The following is a 21,598-nucleotide window of genomic DNA, read 5'->3' on the forward strand; positions in this document are numbered from 1 at the left end:
GATCTTTTCAAGAGGCTATGTAGAGCACTCTGCTGGCCCCACCAGTCATGATTTGCTTGCATTACATAGAGAATCACAGAAACTTGGTTATTACATCGCTGGCTCTAAAATAAGGTTTTGTGAAGAAAAACTGTTTTATTTGAAAATGTTAATGTTGATGGCGGGAGGAGCAGAAACCAAAATGGAAGGCAAAATAATAACGGAATAAATTACTGCAAAATCAGCTGGATATAAATAATCTTATTAATGTTATACATGTACAAACTTTTCTTTCAGTGATATATGTACATGGGGGCATCCATGTTTTCTTGTCTGTATACAGGTTCTGCTTCATAGTGCTATCACACATCACGGCCCCCCTGTACATCAGTGTCTTTAGCCTACCTTTCACATCATAGCCCCCACCTTCACATCACAACCCCCTTAACATCACAGTTCCCCCATTTACATCATTGTCCATAGTCCCCCTTTAAATCTGCTCCTTTAAAGCAGTCTCATAGTGTCCTCAGTTCTTTCACATCACAACCTACCTTTACATTGAAATGCCTCTTTACAATGCAGTGCCCTTCACATAACAGCGCCACTTTACATCACAGTACCCTTTTAAATCACAATGTCCCTTTTATGTCACAGTGCCCCTCTATATCTCAGTGCCCCTTCACATCAAAGTGTCCCTTTCAATGCATGCCTCCCCTGCACAATCCTACCTTCAGCAGAGCAGAGGCACTTACCAGCATGGGGTTTGCTCTCCACAGTCTCCCACCCGAGCGCCGCTATCATCCCCACAGCAGCGCAGGGGGCGGGAGGTGCTGCACATCTGGATGGAGGGTGGGAGCTGCTCAACTATGTTAACAACTGGGTGATCACAAGCTTGTTAAAGTGGTTATAAACCTAGTCACACCACCTATATTAGGCTTACCTGTAGGTACTGTAAATATCTCCTAAACCTGCACGGTTTAGGAGATATTTACCATATATGCTTGCGCTGACTTTGCAAAAATTACCTGTTTGCAAAATTTTATAACACACCATGAAACATCAATTTTTTTGTTTAGCAAAAAATAAAAATTCCAGCTGTAATTAAATGCCACCCAAAGAAAGCTCTATTTGTGGGAAAAAAACATGATAAAAACTTCATTTGCGTACAGTATTGTATGACTGCGCAATTGTCTTTTAAAGTGCATCAGTGCTGAAAGCTGAAAATTGGCCTAGGCAGGAAGGGGGTTTAAGTGCCCAGTAAACAAATGGTGTTTAATTAAAAACTTAAAGAAAACATTTTGGCTGGAGATATGGTTTTAGTGCACATAAATGGGGACAGCACTCAACTGTATCAATAGATTCCACAACTTGATCATTTTAATCACCATTACTATTCTATTTTGTGTTTTCAGGTTGAAGAAGGGAGTAAAGCTGCTGAGATCATAATGGCAGGGGATGAAATTGTCAATATAAATGATATACCACTCTCAGGTTATCGCCAAGAGGCAATCTGTCTGGTGAAAGGATCACATAAGACATTAAAAATGATTATTAAAAGGTAAGAAATCTTTTTGTTCACATTTTGGTTTATGTATTCTTTGGTACAATATTTTTTTTTACAGTGAATTGCATTTAGCAGTTAAAAGAAATGTGTGGGAATTTAAAAAAAATAAACAAACATACCTACCAGGTGCAGCATCGGTCCGATGCAACAGCTGATCCCCGCTGGCTCTAAGCCCAAGAACTGAGCGATCACATGTCTGCTGATCGCTCAGTTCTGGGGTCCACTCTGAGCAAAGAACAGTGACTCTCACTGGTCTTTGCTTTGCCCCTTCAGCGCTCACTTGAGCGCCGGTGTGTGGAGGGGGAGGGAGCAGCTGATTGCTCAGTTCTTGGGTCCCCTCTAAGCACAGAACGGGAACTGTCAGTCACTGCTCTCTATTCTTCTCCCTCAGCACTAACTGGCACACTGGGCTGTGGAGGGGGCAGGAGCAGCCTCTCAGCAGTGCTGAGAGGCTGTTCCAGCTGCCTGTCAGCTATCTGGGCGGATCCCGACATTATTGTAGCTAACAGTGTATGCAACAGTGTTTACATATTTTTAGAAGTAGTCCTTAGGGCAGGGTAGACTACCTTGGAGAGGTAGAGATCAACCTGAACACCACAAAAGAAGTCAGGTCACTGGGCACAGTGTTGGCTCCTCACCTCTAATTGCTATACCACCGTGTTGTAATTGCACAGGTGGTGAGGAGGCAAAATATCACCTCCTCACCTGCCCGACACACTTCGATCACTTTTCAGAGGAGCAGCCAGCAACACTTGTGAATGATCCCTTAGTTGCATTCGGCAGCAGCATCCTTAGACCCCTTTCACACCAGGGAGTTTTGCAGGCGCTATAGCGTTAGAAATAGCGCCTGTAATCCGCCCTAAAAAAAGCTGCACCATTGATTGTAGTGTGAAAGCCAGAGGGCTTTCGCACTACAACGGTGCGCTGACAGGACGTCAGGGAAAAGTCCTGCCAGTAGCTTCTTTGGAGCGATGAAGGAGCGGTGTGTTTACCGCTCCTCCACCACTGCTCCCCATTGAAATCAATGGGGCAGCACTGTAATACCGCTGGCAAAATGCCGCTATTGCTGCGTATTGCTGGCGGTTTTAATCCTTTGTCGGTCACTAGCGGGAGTAAAAGCGCCCCATTAGCGGCCAAAATGCGCCGCAAATCCGCTATTTTTAGCGGCGTTTTACCGCCCATGCTATGAGCGGTGTGGTGTGAAAGGGGTCTTAGGGCTTGTTCACACGTCAAGTTGAGAGATGGTAAAACCCATGCTGTTTAGTCATGGTTTTACCTCCCGAATCCCTACCCCCATTAACACGTTAGCTGCTGAGGCAGCAGCCAAAGGTGTCCATGTGCAACAGCAGGAATTAAGCCACCCAGTTGCTTTTGGTGGGTGCTACTGCCTGCCAATCAGAATTCAGTCAAGTAAATGGGGCCACTCTGCAAGTGCCCCACAACTGCAAAATTCCAAGGGGTTAAAGCCAGTGGAGAAGGCAACACAATGCTGGCTGCTTTAACCCCTTGTTTGCTGTACTGCATAAGGTTGCAGGGTACTTGCAGATTGACCTCATTCACTTGAATGGGTCAAGCTTGGCAGGTGCTATTACATCAGCTTCAGTTTGAAATGGCAAAGTAAACTTTAACCACTTCAGCTCCAGGAGTTTTAAACCCCCCCACCCAACTGTAGTAATGGCGACGATCAGCGACTTATAGAGGGACTGCAATATTGCCGTGGACAAATTGGACATTTTTGACACATTTTGGGGACCAGTGATATTATTACAGTGCTAAAAATATGCACTGTCATTGTACTAATGGCACAGGCTGGGAAGAGGTTAACATCAGGGGCAATCAAAGGACTAACTGTGTGCCTAGCTGGTGTTTCAGTGTAGTGGGGGAGGGGCTTTTACTAGTGGAAGGCATGGATCGGTGTTCCTGCTTTTAGGAAACGCAGGATCCATGTATTCTGTACTGACCAAATGGCAATCTGCGTTGTTTACATAATCAGATCACCGTTCTGCCTGTGCACAGAACTATCAGCGGGTGCCGGCGGACATCGGTCCCGCAAGACCCACTGATAAGCCCCTGCTTGGTAGATTCACAGCGGTAGCGTGCTGCTAGCGGTGCACACTTGTGCCCGATACCCGAAAGTGCAGGATCATATAAACAGTAAAAATGTAAAAGTGCTATGGGGCGGTCAGCAAGTGGTTAATAACTTTAAAACGCAAAAAAATCTTTTCTGGCTTAGATTCCTCTTTTATATAGTGACACACAGAGGGTTATTTAACTGTGGGGTAGATCTGAAATGAGGGGAAACGCTGATTTTATCATCCAATCATGTGCAGGCAGAAATGCTGTTTTTTTTTTTTTTTTTTTTTTATTTCATTGCATGTCCCCCTCAGATCTACGGCGACTGCACTTGCAGTGCACTTGTAGTGCAAAGTGGATTTGCCTTTCGTAAATAACCCCCATTGTTACTGTATTCATCATCAGTCGCCTTGCTGTTGATTCTGAAGCAAAGATATATGTAGCATGGCCGAAGTTTATAGAAAACTGGGCTGATCCTATAGCAGATATTGGATGGCTATAGCTGTCTATGTTCTGTTGGCTGTACTGGAATTTGCAGCTGTAACCTGTGTGTGTATATTTTTTTTTTTTTTTTTTTTTTTTTTTTAGAAATGTTCCTGTTGCCTTTTTATTAAAGGGGTTAATGCATTAAAAGTTGTGACAGCTCACAAATGGTTTAGCATTTTCCATCCATAGTTTTAAATTAGATAGCTTCCACTGCTTCCTGTAGTTTTAACATTATCATTATCTTATATGACCGTTCCATCCGGGCCTAGTCATTTAATAGTATTCACTATTTTGAGCAGTAGTTTGCTTTGTTTTATAGTCAAATCCTACTTTTTATTTATTTATTTTTTTTGATTTTTGTTGAAGTAGAAGTCATCCTGTATGCAAATCTCACAGATAATATTTTGTGTTCTTCATACTTGAGTGTAGATCATCAGTTGCCAACTGAGCCACCTACAAAATAAAATGAAGCTTGTGGAGGGGAAAAGGAAGACACTCAGACCTGTATAAATATATATTGTTAACTTGTTAAAATGACCTTCAGACCAGCTGGTTTCCTGTTCTGAATAATGCTTTTCTTTTTGGGAGGACCGCTTCCTTCTGATAAGATAGTCAGTGCTAAGCAGAAAATAGAAATGCTGTAAAACACTTCAACAATTGTAAAGAAAGCGAAAAATGTATTCTCTGTACTTAGTTATATCACCTAATACTTATTTAATATAAAATTATAGGTATACAGCAGTGGTCTCAAACTGGCGGCCCTCCGCTGTTGTGAACTACAAGTCCAATCGTGCCTGGCCTGTGGGAGTCATGCTTGTAACTGTCACCCTTGCCATGCCTCATGGGACTTATGCCGCGTACACACGGTCGGAATTTCGGCCAGCAGAAGACCGATGAGAGCTTTTGGTCGGAAAATGCGACCATGTGTAGGCTCCATCGGAATTTTGCTGGCCGAATTTCCGCCAGCAAAAGATTGAGAGCAGGTTGTAGTTGAATCTGAGCATGCGTGAGTTTTTGCACGTCAGAATTGCATACACACGATTGGAATTTCCGATAGAAGCTTTTTCCGATAGAAAAAGCTTCTATCGAAAATTCCGATCATGTGTATGCAATTCCGATGCGCAAAATCTCACGCATGCTCAGATTCAACTACGAGATGAACGCTGTTGACTACTGGGTATTGAACTTCCTTTTTCTAGTCCAGTTGTACGTGTTGTACGTCACCGCATTCTTGACGGTCGGAATTTGGTGTGACCTTGTGTATGCAAGACAGCTTGAGCAAAATCCTGTCATAACTCTGTCGGGAAAACCATCAGAGCTTTTTCCGACCAAAATCCCGATCGTGTGTATGCGGCATTATAGTTTTGCAACAGCTGGAGGGTTGCCAGTTTGAGACCCCTGGTATACAGCATGTCCTATGTACATTTTTGTTGGTGTCCTAGTTTTTAGTTACACAAAAAGTTGCCATAGGTCCAACTAGCCAGATAAATAACTAGTATGATCATCAATGTATTCAATCTGGATATTTCGAAATTGTGAAAAAAATGTAATTTGTGGAAGAAACGATCAGTGGTTGAAAAGTAACAACATGCAGCCATGTGGAAAAAAAAAAAGTACACACCATGGAAAGCAACAGATTTAGATCTTCGTTCGAAAATTCCCCACAGATGAACATGTTTTACATATGACAAAGAACATTAACATGGTGTATTCATTCTCCTAATCTAAATTAAGGAAAATGTTGATGGTCAAGTAGAAAATGTAAGTGCACCATTATATTTACCACCACTTCAAGTCCATGAAAATAGAATCCGTTGTTCCAAATTAGCTGCCAGTGTTTGGAACCTCGTTAGGGAGTAGCTGCAGATGGAACCTATCTTATCAGACTAGGGCATAGTGCTCTCTTTACTATTGGCATGTAAAATGTATTCACACCAAGATTAAAGAGGAAGTAAACGCTCTCACTCTGATGCTTCTTTTCATTTAGTCCATTATAATGAGTAATTATCAAACTATAGCCACTGTAATCCAGCCCAAATCGCATATTACTGTTTCAAGAAACTTTAAAAACTTGTTTCCAGGGGTTAGGCAGCACCATCTTAAGTATTGTTTTCTGAGTCCACAGTAGTGTATTTCCGCCCTTACATTGAGCACTTCCTGTACTGTTAACCAAGCCTCCTTCTCAATCCAACGTTTCTATGGCAACCCTGTTCATAGATGACTTGTTTTTTTTTTTCATAGTATTTACTTGTGCTGATTATCTATGGTTTGCCTATGTCAGTCTTATCAGCTTCAGCTGATCAGTGTACACACAATTTGCTGGTTATCGGTAGTTCAAGCTGATAACTGGCAAATCCTTGCAGGGGACATCTACACTGATAATTAGAGCACTTCTCATCTGCGTCCTGATCATCAGTGCAGCCCTAACAGTGTCCTCAAGTGTTGCCAATCTGTGCCCACAAGTTTTGCCAATCTGTGCCCACAAGTTTTGCCAATCTGTGCCCACAATTGTTTGCCAATCAGTGCCACTTATCAGTGCAGCCGCGTCAGTGCACATCAGTGAAGGAAAAAAAAATTACTTATTTGAAAAAATGTTGGTCTTTTTTAATTTGTTTAGCAAAAAAATAAAAATCCCAGTGATTATTAAAAAACGCCAAAAGAAAGCTCTATCTGGCTCAAAAAAAAAAGATAAAAAATTTGTTTGGGTACAGTTACATGACCGTGCAACTGTCATTCAAAGTGCGACAGTGCGGAAAGCTGAAAATTGGCCCATATAAGAAGGGGGTGAAAGTGCCCATTTAAAGACTTGATTTGAAGCCCTTTGAAATGTTTTGGGGTTATTTGAAATGGGCAGTTTATACACGGAAACCAACAAACCTCTTTCAGCTGAGACAAATTTTTATTGGAGTGGTCAGAAATTCACTGAGACTGGTGGGCAGTTAAGTAAATTATATACAAAACGTAATTTCTGCTAAAAAGATCAATTCCAACCCCTTAGGCGAAGGGTGCACTTACCTTTTCCACAGTACACCATTATATCACATTACATATATTACACTAGCCGCTGTTTTCAACCCACTCATTATCACACCATTATATCTGTTGATACTTTGGATGAAAGCAGGTTATTTTTTTCTTTTGTTTTTGTTCACGTTTATCACCTCTGAAGGGCCTGTTTGTATAAAGAGCTAATGTTTGCCTGTTCAGATATTTTGAAAATGGTCAGAAACCATGAAATCAGGCCGAGACAGAAGTACAGTTAAATCACATTGAAAGGATAGTCAGACAAGCCAAACTTTGGGGATCAATGTAGTGGAACAGCAAGCAGGATCTGGAGCCAGAAGGGATGTCAGCAAAGCAAGTCTTGAACATGATAGCAGGAGATAATTTCTGTGATGTTAACCAAGGCGAAGGCAGAGCTCCTCTGGACTGGACGGCTTAAGTAGGCAGGACTGATGAGCAGGATATCATCAACAGCTGAGTAATTGTGGAGAGCACAGAAAAGGAAGGGCTGAGCCCAGCCCTGACAGAAATGTTAAGAGTTTCCAAGAGTTGACTTAGTTTTTCACATGACTGTCTTCTACAAAGTCCATGCTTCGTACAGCCATATTATTATCCAGCGCACCCAAATTAGATACTCTGTATAGCAATTAAAGCAAATCTGTTGCTATAAAAAAAAAATCAACACTAACTTCTCCTGTAAAGTAAGATAAATTATACTGTATTTACCTGCTCTGTTACCCTTTTATTAAAGACCAACTCTACTTTTGTTGAGAAAAAAAATGATCACTTCTGGGTAATCAATGTACATTGCAAGATTTTAACAAACATTGTTGCAGATTCCTACTGGTTTCTGCTCTAAAGAAAAAGCTGTTTGTTCCACTTTGTGTCTTTGGATTCTGATTTTGAATGGAAATGACTAATTTATTTTAATCAGCTGGTGCACTTTTTGTGTCCTGATAAGAAGTTGCAGTGTCTGCGTCCCTTTAGAAAGGACTATCATTTAGGAATTTCTGTTGCAGATGATGCCTAAAAATCTAACTTGTATCTTAGTGCAGAGATCTTCACTCAAGCAGGAAATTACATTTTTAGGGGCATTCTCTACACCAACTGTGTAATGGATGCCTCCAGCTTGCCATATTGTATTAAATTTAACAAAAAATGACAGTGCTGCAGTTTGAAAAGGAACATTTAAAAAAAAATCAAATATAATTTGGTTTATGTAGCAATTGTATATGGTATATATATTTTTAATACCTATATTTTATTTACACGAAAGTGAAGTTGCCCTTTAAATCTTTCCTGTTCTGGGTGTGTCAGAGTCCCCCCTATGGGCTCCCTCTAGTCCCTAGATCACTACTGTGTTCATTGATGTAGGGATTGATGGTAGGAGCACAGGCAGTAAGGCTTCATGCACACTGGGCATTAAACATGCAGCTTTTAAGGGTGTTTGATGTTTCTTTCTGCTACTTAAAGTGTTACTAAACCCAGGAACCAGAATTCACTATATCTGGTCTCCCACAGTACACAGAGCATGGAAATGCAATTATTTAGTAAATATCAGCTGCTAAATACTTTTTCCCATCAACAGTATATTGTGACTTCTATCAATGTCTGGTTAAAGCTTGTAGGATGAGTTTTCATTCTCTGATTCTCTGATTGTCTTATGAGGCTGCAGGACCCCTGACCCCCTGTCTGGACAGTGCTGATTGGCCCTGTGCTGGTCACATGCATGCTCCCAAAAAAAAACTCTCTAGAAATATACACCAAACTGAGCATGTGCAGAGTGCTCCATGGCTCTGTTTTATCAGCAGATAGATTGGGAACAATGAAAGAAGCGGATGATCAGAGAAGACAGGGTCAAACACCCTTTTTACATAATCAAGGGGATTTACCCCTTAGGTTCCACAGTGAGTATAACAAGCATGCTTTACTGCATGTACAGACTGATTTTACTGTTGTGAGTTTAGTAACACTTTAAAGTGTTACTAAACCCAGTAATATGAAAATAGTTCATCTGCCCCCCCCCCCCCCCCCAGTTTATAAATCTTCTAAATAAAATCCTGCCACTACATACCTTTTTTTTGGATGATCTGCATACCACGGTTACATCATAAACTGCAGTTTCTTCAATGCTGAGAGTTCAGGAAGGAGGAGGTTTTCAATGCAGCCTGTATACATGCCCACATGTGTGATGTCGGTATCATGTGACCTGGCTATCTCTGAGAACAATAAACTGTTCTCTCCAGCATAAAAGACACAACTGAGCATGTGCAGGTCGGCTACTCTGCCTGTGTTAGCTGACTTTCCCCAGATAGACAGTGCAGGATGATGTATGCATACAGGATAAAGCAGCCTTTTACACAATGCAGAGGATTAACCTCTTATGTTCCACAGTGAGTATAACAAGCATGCTTTATTGCATATACAGACTGATTTTACTGTTGTGGGTTTAGTAATACTTTAATGCCCCTGCATGCATCCATGCACACAGACGTTTGCATGCAGAAAAGGAAAAAGGTCGCTTGTGCATTCAGAAGAAGAATCTTTCAGCAGAAAAAAATCACTGATGTGCATAAATGCTTCTAAAAGAGCGTAAACACGAAGTGCATTTTGCATTTGAACGTTCATTTTAGTGGCCAAAAAATGATCCTATTGAATTAATATAGTAAATAAACACCTAAACACTTGATGCACTGAAACGTGCCTGAGCATGTTTTGTACGATGCTTTTCTCCTGCCAGGAGAACAGGCTTTCAGAAGAGCTGGGCAAACGCCTTGTGTGTATGAGGCCTGAGAGGACGTTACATACATCAGGTTTTAAGTAGTACACTACAAATGCATAACTCCCAACCTTTTGAGATGGGAATGAGGGACACCTATCAGCAAACGTATGCAGGTATAGGACACACCCCTTGCCACGCCCCCTTAAAGGAGAATTGTACAAAAAAACATTGGTTAAACCCACAAGTGCTTTTTTTTTACCACTACTATTCCTTTAAATTGGCTTTTGGATATTACAAGTGCAGCAATTTAGAAATCAGATGAAATGTTTAGCACTGGGAAGCACTTTTTGATAGATAAAAAGTGCATTTTATATACAACTATATAGATCAGACCAAAATGAGGGACAAATGAGGATGACAGAGGGACATTGCTCCAAATCAGGGACAGTCCCTCGAAATTATGGACAGTTGGGAGCTATGCAAATGAGCTGCATGAGTGCATTGCACGGAGAACTTTAATTGCATTAAGGTGAGTGAACTTTCAGACATTAGCACATTTGCAGTGTTTGCTAGAAAGCATTAGTAGCTTACTGATGCCTTTCACTTGTTGTCTGGAATTGTTTTTTAAGGGCAGGCGTGCGAGGCTCCAATTAGTCTGTTATGTTGCTGTGAGTCAGAATGTGATAAGGAGAACATTATAGGTTTTCCTAAAAGAATATAACTGTTACACCAGGTATGTTATGAAGCCAGATCTGTTATTGTGCAATATATATTAAAGGTGTGTCACATTCTACTGCGATGCTCTCCCCAAGTTCTAATAATAGAGGGCAGTGCCTGGGATAGATATACTTCTCCTGTTTAGTAAGCCATATGCAAATTGTAGCTGGGTTGTGGATTATAAAGATGCAAATGGTTATTGTTGTAATAATATGTGCATGCATTGTGGAAGAGTAAAGGTTTTCGAACAAATATTGCAGTTCATGGCTAATCACAGGACACACATTTGGGCAGTACAGGTCCTTTTTATGCACTATTACATAGCTCCCAACTGTCCCTGATTTCCAGGGACTGTCCCTGATTTGGAGCAATGTCCCTCTGTCCCTCGTTCCTCCCCATTTGTCCCTCATTTTGGTCTGATCTATATAATTGTATATAAAATGCACTTTTTAGCTATCAAAAAGTTTTTTCCAGCGCTAAACTTTCATCTGATTTCTAAATTGCTGCATTTGTAAATTTTAAAAGCCACTATAAAGGAATAGTAGTGGTAAAAAAAAAAAAAAAAAAAAGCATTTGTGGGTTTAACCACTTAAGCCCTGGAAGGATTTGCCCCCTTCCTGACCAGAGCGTTTTTTGCGATTCAGCACTGCGCCGCTTTAACTGACAATTGCGCGGTCGTGCGACATGGTTCCCAAACAAAATTTGGCGTCCTTTTTTTCCAACAAATAACGTTTTCTTTTGGTGGTATTTGATCACCTCTGTGGTTTTAATTCATTGAAGTGTATTTTTTCCCAAACAGTTGTATTTGAAAGACCACTGCGCAAATACAGTGTGACATAAAATATTGTAACGACCGCCATTTTATTCTCTAGGGTCTCTGCTAAAAAAAAAATATATATATATATGATGTTTGGGGGTCCTAAGTACTTTTCTGGCAGAAAATACTGATTTAACTTGTAAGCAACAAGTGCCAGAAAAATGGCTTAGTATTTAAGTTGTTAACCACTTAAGCCCCGGACCAATTTGCAGCTAAAGGACCAGGCCCCTTTTTGCGATTCGGCACTGCGTTGTTTAACTGACAATTGCGCGGTCGTGTGACGTGGCTCCCAAACAAAATTGACGTCCTTTTTTTCCCCCACAAATAGAGCTTTCTTTTGGTGGTTTTTGATCACCTCTGTGGTTGTTATTTTTTGTGCTATAAACAGAGTGACCATTTTGAAAAAAAACACATATTATTTTTTACTTTTTGCTATAATAAATATCCCCCAAAAATATATAAAAAACATTTTTTTCCCTCAGTTTAGGCCGATACGTATTCTACATGTTTTTGGTAAAAAAAAATTGCAATAATTGTTTATTGATTGGTTTGTGCAAAAGTTATAGCGTCTACAAAATAAGGCATAGTTTTATGGCATTTTTATTTATTCATTTTTACTAGTAATGGCGGGAATCAGCGATTTTTTTTTTTATTGTGACTGCGACATTTTGGCGGACACATTGGACAATTTTGACACATTTTTGGGACCATTGTCATTAATCATTCTGATTCCTCTTGTAATGTAACTGTAATGTCTGCCCTCGTTTTGTAAAGCGCTGAGCAAACTGTTGGCACTATATAAAACCTGTATAATAATAATGCAGAGATTGATGCTATAAAATTGCATTGATTACTGTAAAAATGTCACTGGCAGTGAAGGGGTTAACCACTAGGTGGCAGTGTAGGAGTTAAGTGTTCTTAGGGGCGTGTTTCTAACTGTATGGGGGCGTGGCTGTGTGTGACACCACACTGATCGCTGCTCCCGATGACAGGGAGCAGACGATCAGTGTGCTGTCACTAGGCAGAACGGGAAGATGATGTTTACATCGGAATCTCCCCGTTCTTTAGCTCTGTGATGCGATCACTGGTATCCCTGCGGTGATTGAGTCCGCGGGACCCGCGACCACGGTAAGCACAGCGGGAAAATTCAAAGTAATGTACAGGTACGTTACTTTGCCCAGCAGTGCCATGCTGCCAACGTATATGTGCAGGAATCGGTCGGGAACCGGTTAACCAATCTTGTTTTTTCGTACAATACTCCTTTAAGGGGGCGTGGCAGGGGGTGTGTCCTATACTTTTTTTGCTGATAGGTGTTCCTCATTCCCATCTAAAAAGTTTAGGAGGTATGCTATTATAATAGAAACCTTTAGGGTATTACCTTCCACAAATTGTTGGGGAGTAATGCATTTCCAGGCTTCCAAAATCTACAATCTGCTCTACTGTGGCTAAGGAAGAAAATGCATTGATACCTACAGATTTGTATGAACAATCGTGCCGCATGGCCTTTTTTAACCATCCGTGTTCATGTTTTAATGTGGCTTTTATTGTGGCTTTTGTGACCACATAAAAAAAAATTCTGTTTTTCCAGTAGCTGTTTTCAGAAGTCTTGTTCATTAGGGCACTAAGCTTAAAATTTGGTTGTAAATACAGCACCAGGGACATAAGATACATTAAAGTGGTTATAAAGGCTGAAGGTTTTTTACCTCCATGCATTCTATGCATGGAAGGTAAAACCTATTTTTGGGTTCCCCACTGGGGGTCCTTACCCCTCCCCTCTGTCCAGTGCTCCCATGGAAAGCTGCTTCCCATGGGGGCATTCATGCATGCTCGCACCCGAGCCCCGCTGCTGCATCCATTGACACAGACGGCAGGACTCTGACCCCTGCACCCTCTTTACTGGCTTTGATTGACAGTACTGGTAGCCAATGGCTCCCGATGTCCTAGCAAAGCCAGGGTGACTTGGAAGTGAAGGGAGAGAAGAGCTTCAGACGTGCATGATGCTAGATCTAATGAGGGCTTAGGTAAGTAAAAGGGGAGGGAGGGAGGATGGAGGGATGCTGACACCTAAACATTTTTTACCTTAAAGAGGAAGTAAACCCTGATGAGTTTACTTCCTCTTTCATTCCCTGCAAAGGCAAAGCATAATGGACTACTATGCATCGCATAGTAGTCCATTATGTGTCACTTACCTGACACAGGAGCCAGCGATGTCACCGCTGTCCCCTGTAGTCTGGCGCATCCATCTTCTCGTGTGGTCTTGCTGCTCCGCCGCTGTCATTCGGCGAAGCCGCAATGACTTGCTCCCGCGCATGCGCACGGGAGCCGACATGCGCGGCATCTTCGCCGTTGACGATGCCGCGCTCAGTGCGCCTGCGCGCCACTGTCTTTCGGCAAATATCTCCTAAACCGTGTAGGTTTAGGAGATATTTCTTGGACCTACAGGTAAGCCTTTATCTAGGCTTACCTGTAGGACAAAGTGTGTTGTAAGGGTTTACAACCACTTTAATGCAAGGAATACCTAAGTAAATTACAACTATAGGCAAAACTTTTTCTTTTATTTTTTTCATTTTGGATGGAGTAAGGGAGGGTTATAAACCCTGTCAGACTTTCTTTCGCCGTCTGTGCCCCATTGTGGAGATTTACCGTCACTTCCTGTTCCATAGCCAAACAGGAAGCGAGAGGAAATCCCTGCAAATTAAGGGGTTTCCTTTGGGTCACCAGAACTAGTGTCCCCATTGGAAGATTTGCCCTCTATACTTTTATGGGGACAACCCAAAATTTGGGGTTTTCTTTCTCTTTCACTTTTAATGATAAAGGTAAACAGGACAAATAGAGAGGGTGAATCTCTCTGAGGCCGCACAATAAAAACTGATAGATGTTCTAATCCCTCTCCACTCTATCCAAAACAAAACAAAAAAGTTTTCCCTTTAGTTATACTTTAAGGTAAAACATTTTAGGCTTTACAACCACTTTAATTAGAGGTAAGTTATGTCTTGCTGTCTGGTGTTTCCTGAAGAATTCCTCTTTCCACTGATGCCTGATACTTTCCACAGTGGTGATTTTGAGGTGCTGTGGAGGGCTGCTCACCCTCTCCTTCCTCCCATCTCACCCATTCACAGAACTGGTTTTCTTTCATAGAATACAAAGCTTTCTGTGAATAGAGGAGGAGCAGACAAATGACTGGGTCTACTTCCCAGTCACTGAGAGTTCTGAGCAAGAGGGGAGGGTGAGTGGTGTAGAAGCTTGTAGCTCGAAGCCTAGGTTCACATTTGAGCGATCTGGCATGCTATTTGACAAGTCAAATCACATGCCAAATTGGCGGCAATGGCACCATCTGAATTGGTGCGACGCCACATTTGTGGCGCTGCACTGATTCCCAAAAGTAGTTTCTGTACTACTTTTGGTGACTTTGGGGTGCGATTTCCATAGAAATCTGTGCAGCCACCTACACAGATGTCTCTGAAATCGCCCCTGAAATTGGGACTGACATGCGGAAATGAAATCGTGTGAGTTTAGCTGAACTTGCATGATTTCATTCCCGCTGTCAGTGTGAACCTAGGCTAAAAACCTCAACAAGCCAAATCCCATTTATTTCAATGGTGCCGTTCTCATCTGAGCTTTCTGTTGTCAGAAGCAAAACGCCCATCATTCAAAAAAGTACATTTGGGACCCATAGACTTCAATGGGAATGCCTGAAAATGTGCGACATTCGCATTTTACAAGCTTTTTGACCCACATTTGTTGCTCAAACAGTAGCTCTTCTCCACTTCTCCTACCCTAGTGCTTTCCATTGGTGTGAACAAAAACACCTGAAGTAGTAAACTCCTAAATTGGTTGGAATACTATTCTAAAAACGCTAAAAAAATCTAAAAAAAACCTCCACAAATGCCTGTTCCATTACAGTAAATATTAACGCCCCGCAACAACTATGCAACTGCCTGCCAGAGTATTTGCAAAGCATTACCATAGACTTGAATGGGAGGCATTGAAAGGCTTCAAACGCCTCCTGACTCGACTTGAGGCTTCAATTTTGTAGAGATGCAACGCTAACATACCCTGTGCACACGATAGGATTTTCCGACAACAAAACCGTGGATTCTTTTCTGAAGGATGTTGGCTCAAACTTGTCTTGCATACACACGGCCACACAAATGTCGGAAATTCCGAACGTCAAAAACGCGGTGACGTACAACACATACAACGAGCCAAGAAAAATTAAGTTCAGTAGCCAGGACGGCTCTTCTGCTTGATTCTGAGCATGCGTGGACTTTTGTGCATTGGACTTATGTACACACGCTTGTGCATCGGACTTATGTACACACGCTCAACAACAATTTCCGACAACAAGTTTTGTTGTTGGAAAATTTGAGAACCTGCTCTCAAACATTTGTTGGCGGAAGTTCAGACAAAAAATGTTCTGTGGAACATACACACAGTCAGACTTTCCGACAACAAGCTCACATCCAACATTTGTGGTCGGAAAATCCTATTGTGTGTACAGGGTGAACATTAGTGTGAACAGCACTACGTGCTGTCTATTGTATCTTGTGCATAGGAGTTTGAGAGGCCTTTTTAACGCCTCTCAAACGCCTGCTCTTAATGCCAGTGTGAACTCAACCTAAAAGTGGTAGTAAATTCTCTCTAAACAAAAATAAAAAAGTTTCCCCCTGCAAGTCAATATCATAATGCGTTAGCATGCATCAAATACCAGCATGCTATGAAATGCCTTAAAACGAAGCCCACTGTCACTGCTGACAGGGCTTCCATGTTCACCTGGCCTTCGTTCCAGGTTCGTGGGCTCCAGCCATCTGACTGGCCGAGCCACGATGACGTCACTCTTGCGTGGGAGCCATGGCACACCGCTCTGAAAGATCGGCATGGGTTTGCCATTCCTTCATAGCACATGCGCTGGCAGGCATGTACTGGCCATTGGGACAACCGGGAGTTTCCCGGTGGGCCGATGGCTCAGTGGGCCACTCTGATGAAAGGGGGCTGGTTATGGGACACTCTGATGTAAGGGGGCTGGTTATGGGACACTCTGATGTAAGGGGGCTGCTGATGGGACTCTGTGATGTAAGGGGCTGCTGATGGGACTCTGTGATGTAATGGGGCTGCTGATGGGACTCTGTGATGTAATGGGGCTGCTGATGGGACTCTGTGATGTAATGGGGCTGCTGATGGGACTCTGTGATGTAATGGGGCTGCTGATGGGACTCTGTGATGTAATGGGGCTGCTGATGGGACTCTGTGATGTAATGGGGCTGCTGATGGGACTCTGTGATGTAATGGGGCTGCTGATGGGACTCTGTGATGTAATGGGGCTGCTGATGGGACTCTGTGATGTAATGGGGCTGCTGATGGGACTCTCTGATGTAAGGGGGCTGCTGATGGGACTCTCTGATGTAAGGGGGCTGCTGATGGGACTCTCTGATGTAAGGGGGCTGCTGATGGGACTCTCTGATGTAAGGGGGCTGCTGATGGGACACTCTGATGTAAAGGGGCTGCTGATGGGACACTCTGATGTAAGGGGGCTGTTGATGGGACACTCTGATGTAAGGGGGCTGCTGATGGGACACTCTGATGTAAGGGGGCTGGTGATGGGACATTCTGATGTAAGGGAGTGTTAATGGGACACTCAAAATGTAAGTGGGCCAGTCTGGATGAAGTCCAGGGCCAAATTTCTGTCCCAGTCCAGCCTGTGCGCCGGTGATGTCACCAGCTGCTGCTCCCTGGAATATCTCCTAAACTGTTTAGGAGATATTCATTCTACCTACAGGTAAGCTTTATTATGTAGGTAAAAATGGCACAAAAGAGTTTGCTACCACTTTAAACAATATCGAAACTCAAAATAAACCTTTAATATATTGCAGTCCACCAATAGTTCAATGTGGTGGCTTTATTCATTTAAAACTTTCTGGCTAAAAGCATTTAAGGAAATACCTGTTGATTTTTCCAGAAATGCATTGTCCCGGTCACTTCCTGTGAATTGTTCTGAAAGCACAAACTTCCTTTTCTTCTTTCAAAGGTATCTTCTATAACAGTGATATGCAATTAGCGGACCTCCAGCTGTTGCAGAACTACAATTCCCATGATGCCTAGCAAGAATCTTGACAGCCACAAGCATGACACCCAGAGGCAGAGGCATGATGGGACTTGTAGTTTTGCAACAGATGGAGAACTGCTAATTGCATATCCCTGGTCTATAAGATATTAGTCCTCCTGCTCCCCATATAATGGAGATGAAGGGAGGGAGGTGTGGTTGTAGTCCAAATCAGATGAGCAGCCTGAGTGGCAATAGTGACTCTCCACAAATATACAGTTGAGTGAGTGAACATATGTGTGTGTGTGTTCAAAATAGTTTTCCATGTGTTTTGCTGTGTTCCATACAGAAAAGGTGCAACACGATCTACTTTGCTTGACTGCACTGGTGTGAACTAGGGCCATTGGGATGGATGGAAACCACTGTGCGTGCATTTTTGATCCAGATTAAAAACACGCTGGACTGTATCTTGTGCAAGTCAGCCCTAAATAAAGTGGGTTACAACAGTTTTTGGACTTGACGTAGGCGGATGATCCTTTAAAGCAGTTGGGCAAGTATGAGTCTCAGAGCTCTTAACAAGTTAAAGTATTAGACCCCTTTCACACTGAGGGAGTTTTCAGGCATAGTGCTAGAAATATGCCTGTAAATCGCAGGAAAACTGACTCCCATTCATTGCAGTGGGTGCTGCGCTTGCAGGATGCTAGAAAAAGTCCTGAAAGAAGCCTCTTTGGTGCTGTTTGAGGGTGCTGTAGCTCCCAAAATGCCCCTCCCAATTGCAATGAATGGGCAGCTTCTGCGGTTAAAAGCACCACTTTAACAGCGGTAAAGCACCGCTAAAACCGGCAGCACTCTACCACTAACGGCCAGCACATTCAGTGTGAAAGCAGCCTAACTAAAGGCAAAGGTTATAACCCCTGTCATTTTTATTTTTGCTATCTGTGTCCCATTGGGAAGATTTACCTTCACTTCCTGTCCCATAACCACAACAGGAAGTCAGAGAAAATTCCTCTAAAGTGAGGAAATCTCTTGTCACCAGAATTAGTGTCCCCATTGGAAGATTCACCCTCTATCCCTGTTCTGGGGATAACCCAAAATGTGGGACTTTCAATGATAAATGTAAACCGGAAAAAGACGGTGACTCTCCCTAACAGGGGCACAGGGGGCAATAAAGCAGAGAGGAGTTCTAATTACTCTCCATTCTATCCAAAAATAGAAAAAAAAAGTTTTGCCTTTTTAACCTCTTGTTGCCGACGACACAAAAACAAGTTGAGCTTGTTTAAAATGCACTGTTAAGCTTTTACGGAAATGTTGCATCATTTAGTATGGATTATTTTTCTCCTTTTTTATAACACTATAAATGTTGCTATTTATACAGGCTTTGCTGCCTGATGTTACATTGTGCACTAGCATGTATTGCACAACCCCACCAATGGTTGGCATATATAATATAGGACTGGGTACCGGTTTCATTCTGCCTCTAGCATAATGGCATAAATGGCCTAATGCCGTGTACACATGACCGGACTTTCCGTCAGACTAGGTCCGACGGTCTTCCCGACTGACTTTTCAGCGGAGTTCCAACTGACTTTCCGAACGAACGGACTTGGCCACACACAATCACACCAAGGTCCGACGGATTCGAATGTGATGACGTACAACCGGACTAGAATAAGGAAGTTCATAGCCAGTAGCTAATGGCTGCCCTAGCGTCGGTTTTCGTACGTCGGACTAGCATACAGATGAACGGATTTTTTGACCGGACTCGAGGCCGTTGGAAAGATTTTAAACATGTTCTTATCTAAATTCCATCAGATTTTTAGACCGCAATGGTCCGATGAAGCCCACACACGATCGAATTGTCCAATGGATTCGTTCCGTCTGACCTTTGCTGTCAAAAAGTCCAGTCGTGTGTACATGGCATAACATTGCCATGTTTTTTTTTTTAGTAACTTTCCTCATTTCCAATATGCAGAAACCTTCAATATCTCTGCGTTCTATCATTCACATGGTGATTTGGCCAAAGCCCAATATTTAATACTCTTGTCAGAGCTTTAATATTTTCCCATTGAGTAGTCTCTTTGTGTGTAGTTTAAACACAGACTTCTTCTTAAATGCCTAACACTAATAAATAGCCTGCATTCCTGCACCATCCGGATCCTGATAACCTTGGAAAGGCAGAGGCAGCACGTCTGCAACTTTATCCACATGCTTGTTTTCATTTTGTCTAAGACCTGCAAGTCAGAATTTGAGGGCTTCACACACCCAAAGCATGGAAGATTTTTGTTAATAAGCTTCTATGTCTAGAAAAAGGAAAAGTGTGTTTGTTCAGCTTTGATATTTATATAGCCCTGCCACACAGTACAGCCAGCCCTGCAATCTTAAGTTTCTTTGCTGCTATGCAACACAGTTTGGGCGAGCCATGCTCTGTGTGTAAATGGATACACAATGTGGCTCTGTTTTTGGCAGGCCATATTAAATCAAATGCAGACAGATGTAAATGGACACATGTCCGTTTTTAGAAATGTCTCCATATAGAGAACAATGGGTGGTCCAATCGGGTCCCCCTTTAAAACGGACAGGTGGACCCAATCAGTCCACTCATGTGAAAGGTGATTGCTTAGCTCCCAACTGTCCCTGATTTGGAGGGACTGTCCCTGATTTGGAGCAATGTCCCTCTGTCCCTCATTCCTCCTCATTTGTCCCTCATTTTGGTATATATATGTGTATATATATATATATACATGTATATAATGTATATAAAATGCACTTTTTATCTATCAAAAAGTGTTTTCCAGTGCTAAATCTTTCATCTGATTTCTAAATTGCTGCATTTGTAAATTCCTAAAGCCACTATAAAGGAATAGTCGTTGTAAAAAAAAAAAAAAAGCATTTATTGGTTTAACAAATCTTGTTTTCTTGTTGAATTCTCCTTTAAGGGGGCGTGGCAAGGGGTGTGTCCTATGCCTGTATGCTTTTGCTGATAGGTGTCCCTCATTCCCATCTCAAAAAGTTGGGAGGTATGGGATTAACATGTTTAATAATTTTTCTAAATATAAAACTTTCCTTTAGAATTTCTTTAAACAAAATCACCAAATAGACTGACCATATTTTGCTAGTTTGCCTGCACAAATCCCAGGCTGTTGATTGTAAACAAACTGGCTGGGAATCTCAATTGATGTCTTTGAACAATTCTGGTCTTGACCATTTTTGGTGAATGACATCACCTAACACCTCCGGCTGGTTTGGGGATTTGCATGTCATATAGCATCTCAGACCTTCCTGTCCATACTGGGGCTCAGGGCTGTTACAGTTCTGTCCCTTCTCTCCGTAGTCCATACCGTAGTAGATCACTGCTATAGTGGCCTATTGCAGGCCTGATTGCAGCCAGCAATAGATCACTAATGGCACTAATCTACTGCTGCACAGCAGACCAGATCCAGACACCTCAAAAAAATGTTTTTTAAATGTTGAGAATTTCCCCACAATGATCTTTATGTCAGAACAACAGTGTTGGATGATCTGGGTGACATTTGTGTTGTCTCCGTAGACTAATGCCCCGTACACACGTTCCGATTATCGTAAGACCGATCGTTCACATTTTGTTGTATACAACTAAGATTGAATACAACAGTGCAAAATGTGTGTAAGACTTTTGTCGTACGATTCTGGAAAAATCTTCCGTCGTGCGTAGCTACGTATTTTAAATGATGTCAAAAACGTGTGACCTGTGTGTCCTTCTGGTTTATTTTCATGTTTCCGATCATGCGTGGTGTTTGTCTAATGACTTTTATCGGACGCATACTGTACTGACTACACGACTGTCGTACGATGGGCTGTCATCCGACCAAAGTTTTCCTGTTTGTTCCTTCGGATTTAGTTGGACGGACTGTCGTGATCGGCTGTCGAAAGCTGCGTACTAACGATCAGATTATCGAACGATCTGTCCGAAAGCGACTTTTGTGGTCCGATAATCGGAACGTGTGTACGGGGCATTAGACTGCATACAGACTTGAGCATATAATTTTCAGGCAGAAAACCGTGATTACCGTTACCGTGATTTTGCTGCGATTTTAAACACGTATTTTGCCATGGTTTTGCAGCGTTTTTGTGTAGGTCAAAAGGTCACTAATGTAAAAAGCAGAAACACGCCTTTCATCCGCGCAATAAGAAGCTCATGTACTTTTTTGAGCTTCAGGC

The 21,598-nt window shown here is 42.2% G+C and overlaps 1 protein-coding gene across 1 annotated transcript in view; it reads left to right on the forward strand.

Annotated features, from left to right (window-relative positions):
• SHROOM2 (shroom family member 2) overlaps window positions 1-21,598 on the forward strand; it is a 324,490-nt gene that overhangs the window by 122,765 nt on the left and 180,127 nt on the right. Inside the window, exon 2 of the mRNA XM_077480839.1 lies at window positions 1,392-1,537. Within this exon, the coding sequence (XP_077336965.1) occupies window positions 1,392-1,537 (146 nt within the window). The remainder of the gene's footprint in view (window positions 1-1,391; window positions 1,538-21,598) is intronic.

The sequence above is a fragment of the Lithobates pipiens genome, unplaced genomic scaffold (assembly GCF_037356315.1).
Source record: "Lithobates pipiens isolate NorthernLeopardFrog02 unplaced genomic scaffold, aLitPip1_a1.2 Scaffold_16, whole genome shotgun sequence".
Classification (NCBI taxonomy): Eukaryota; Metazoa; Chordata; class Amphibia; order Anura; family Ranidae; genus Lithobates; species Lithobates pipiens.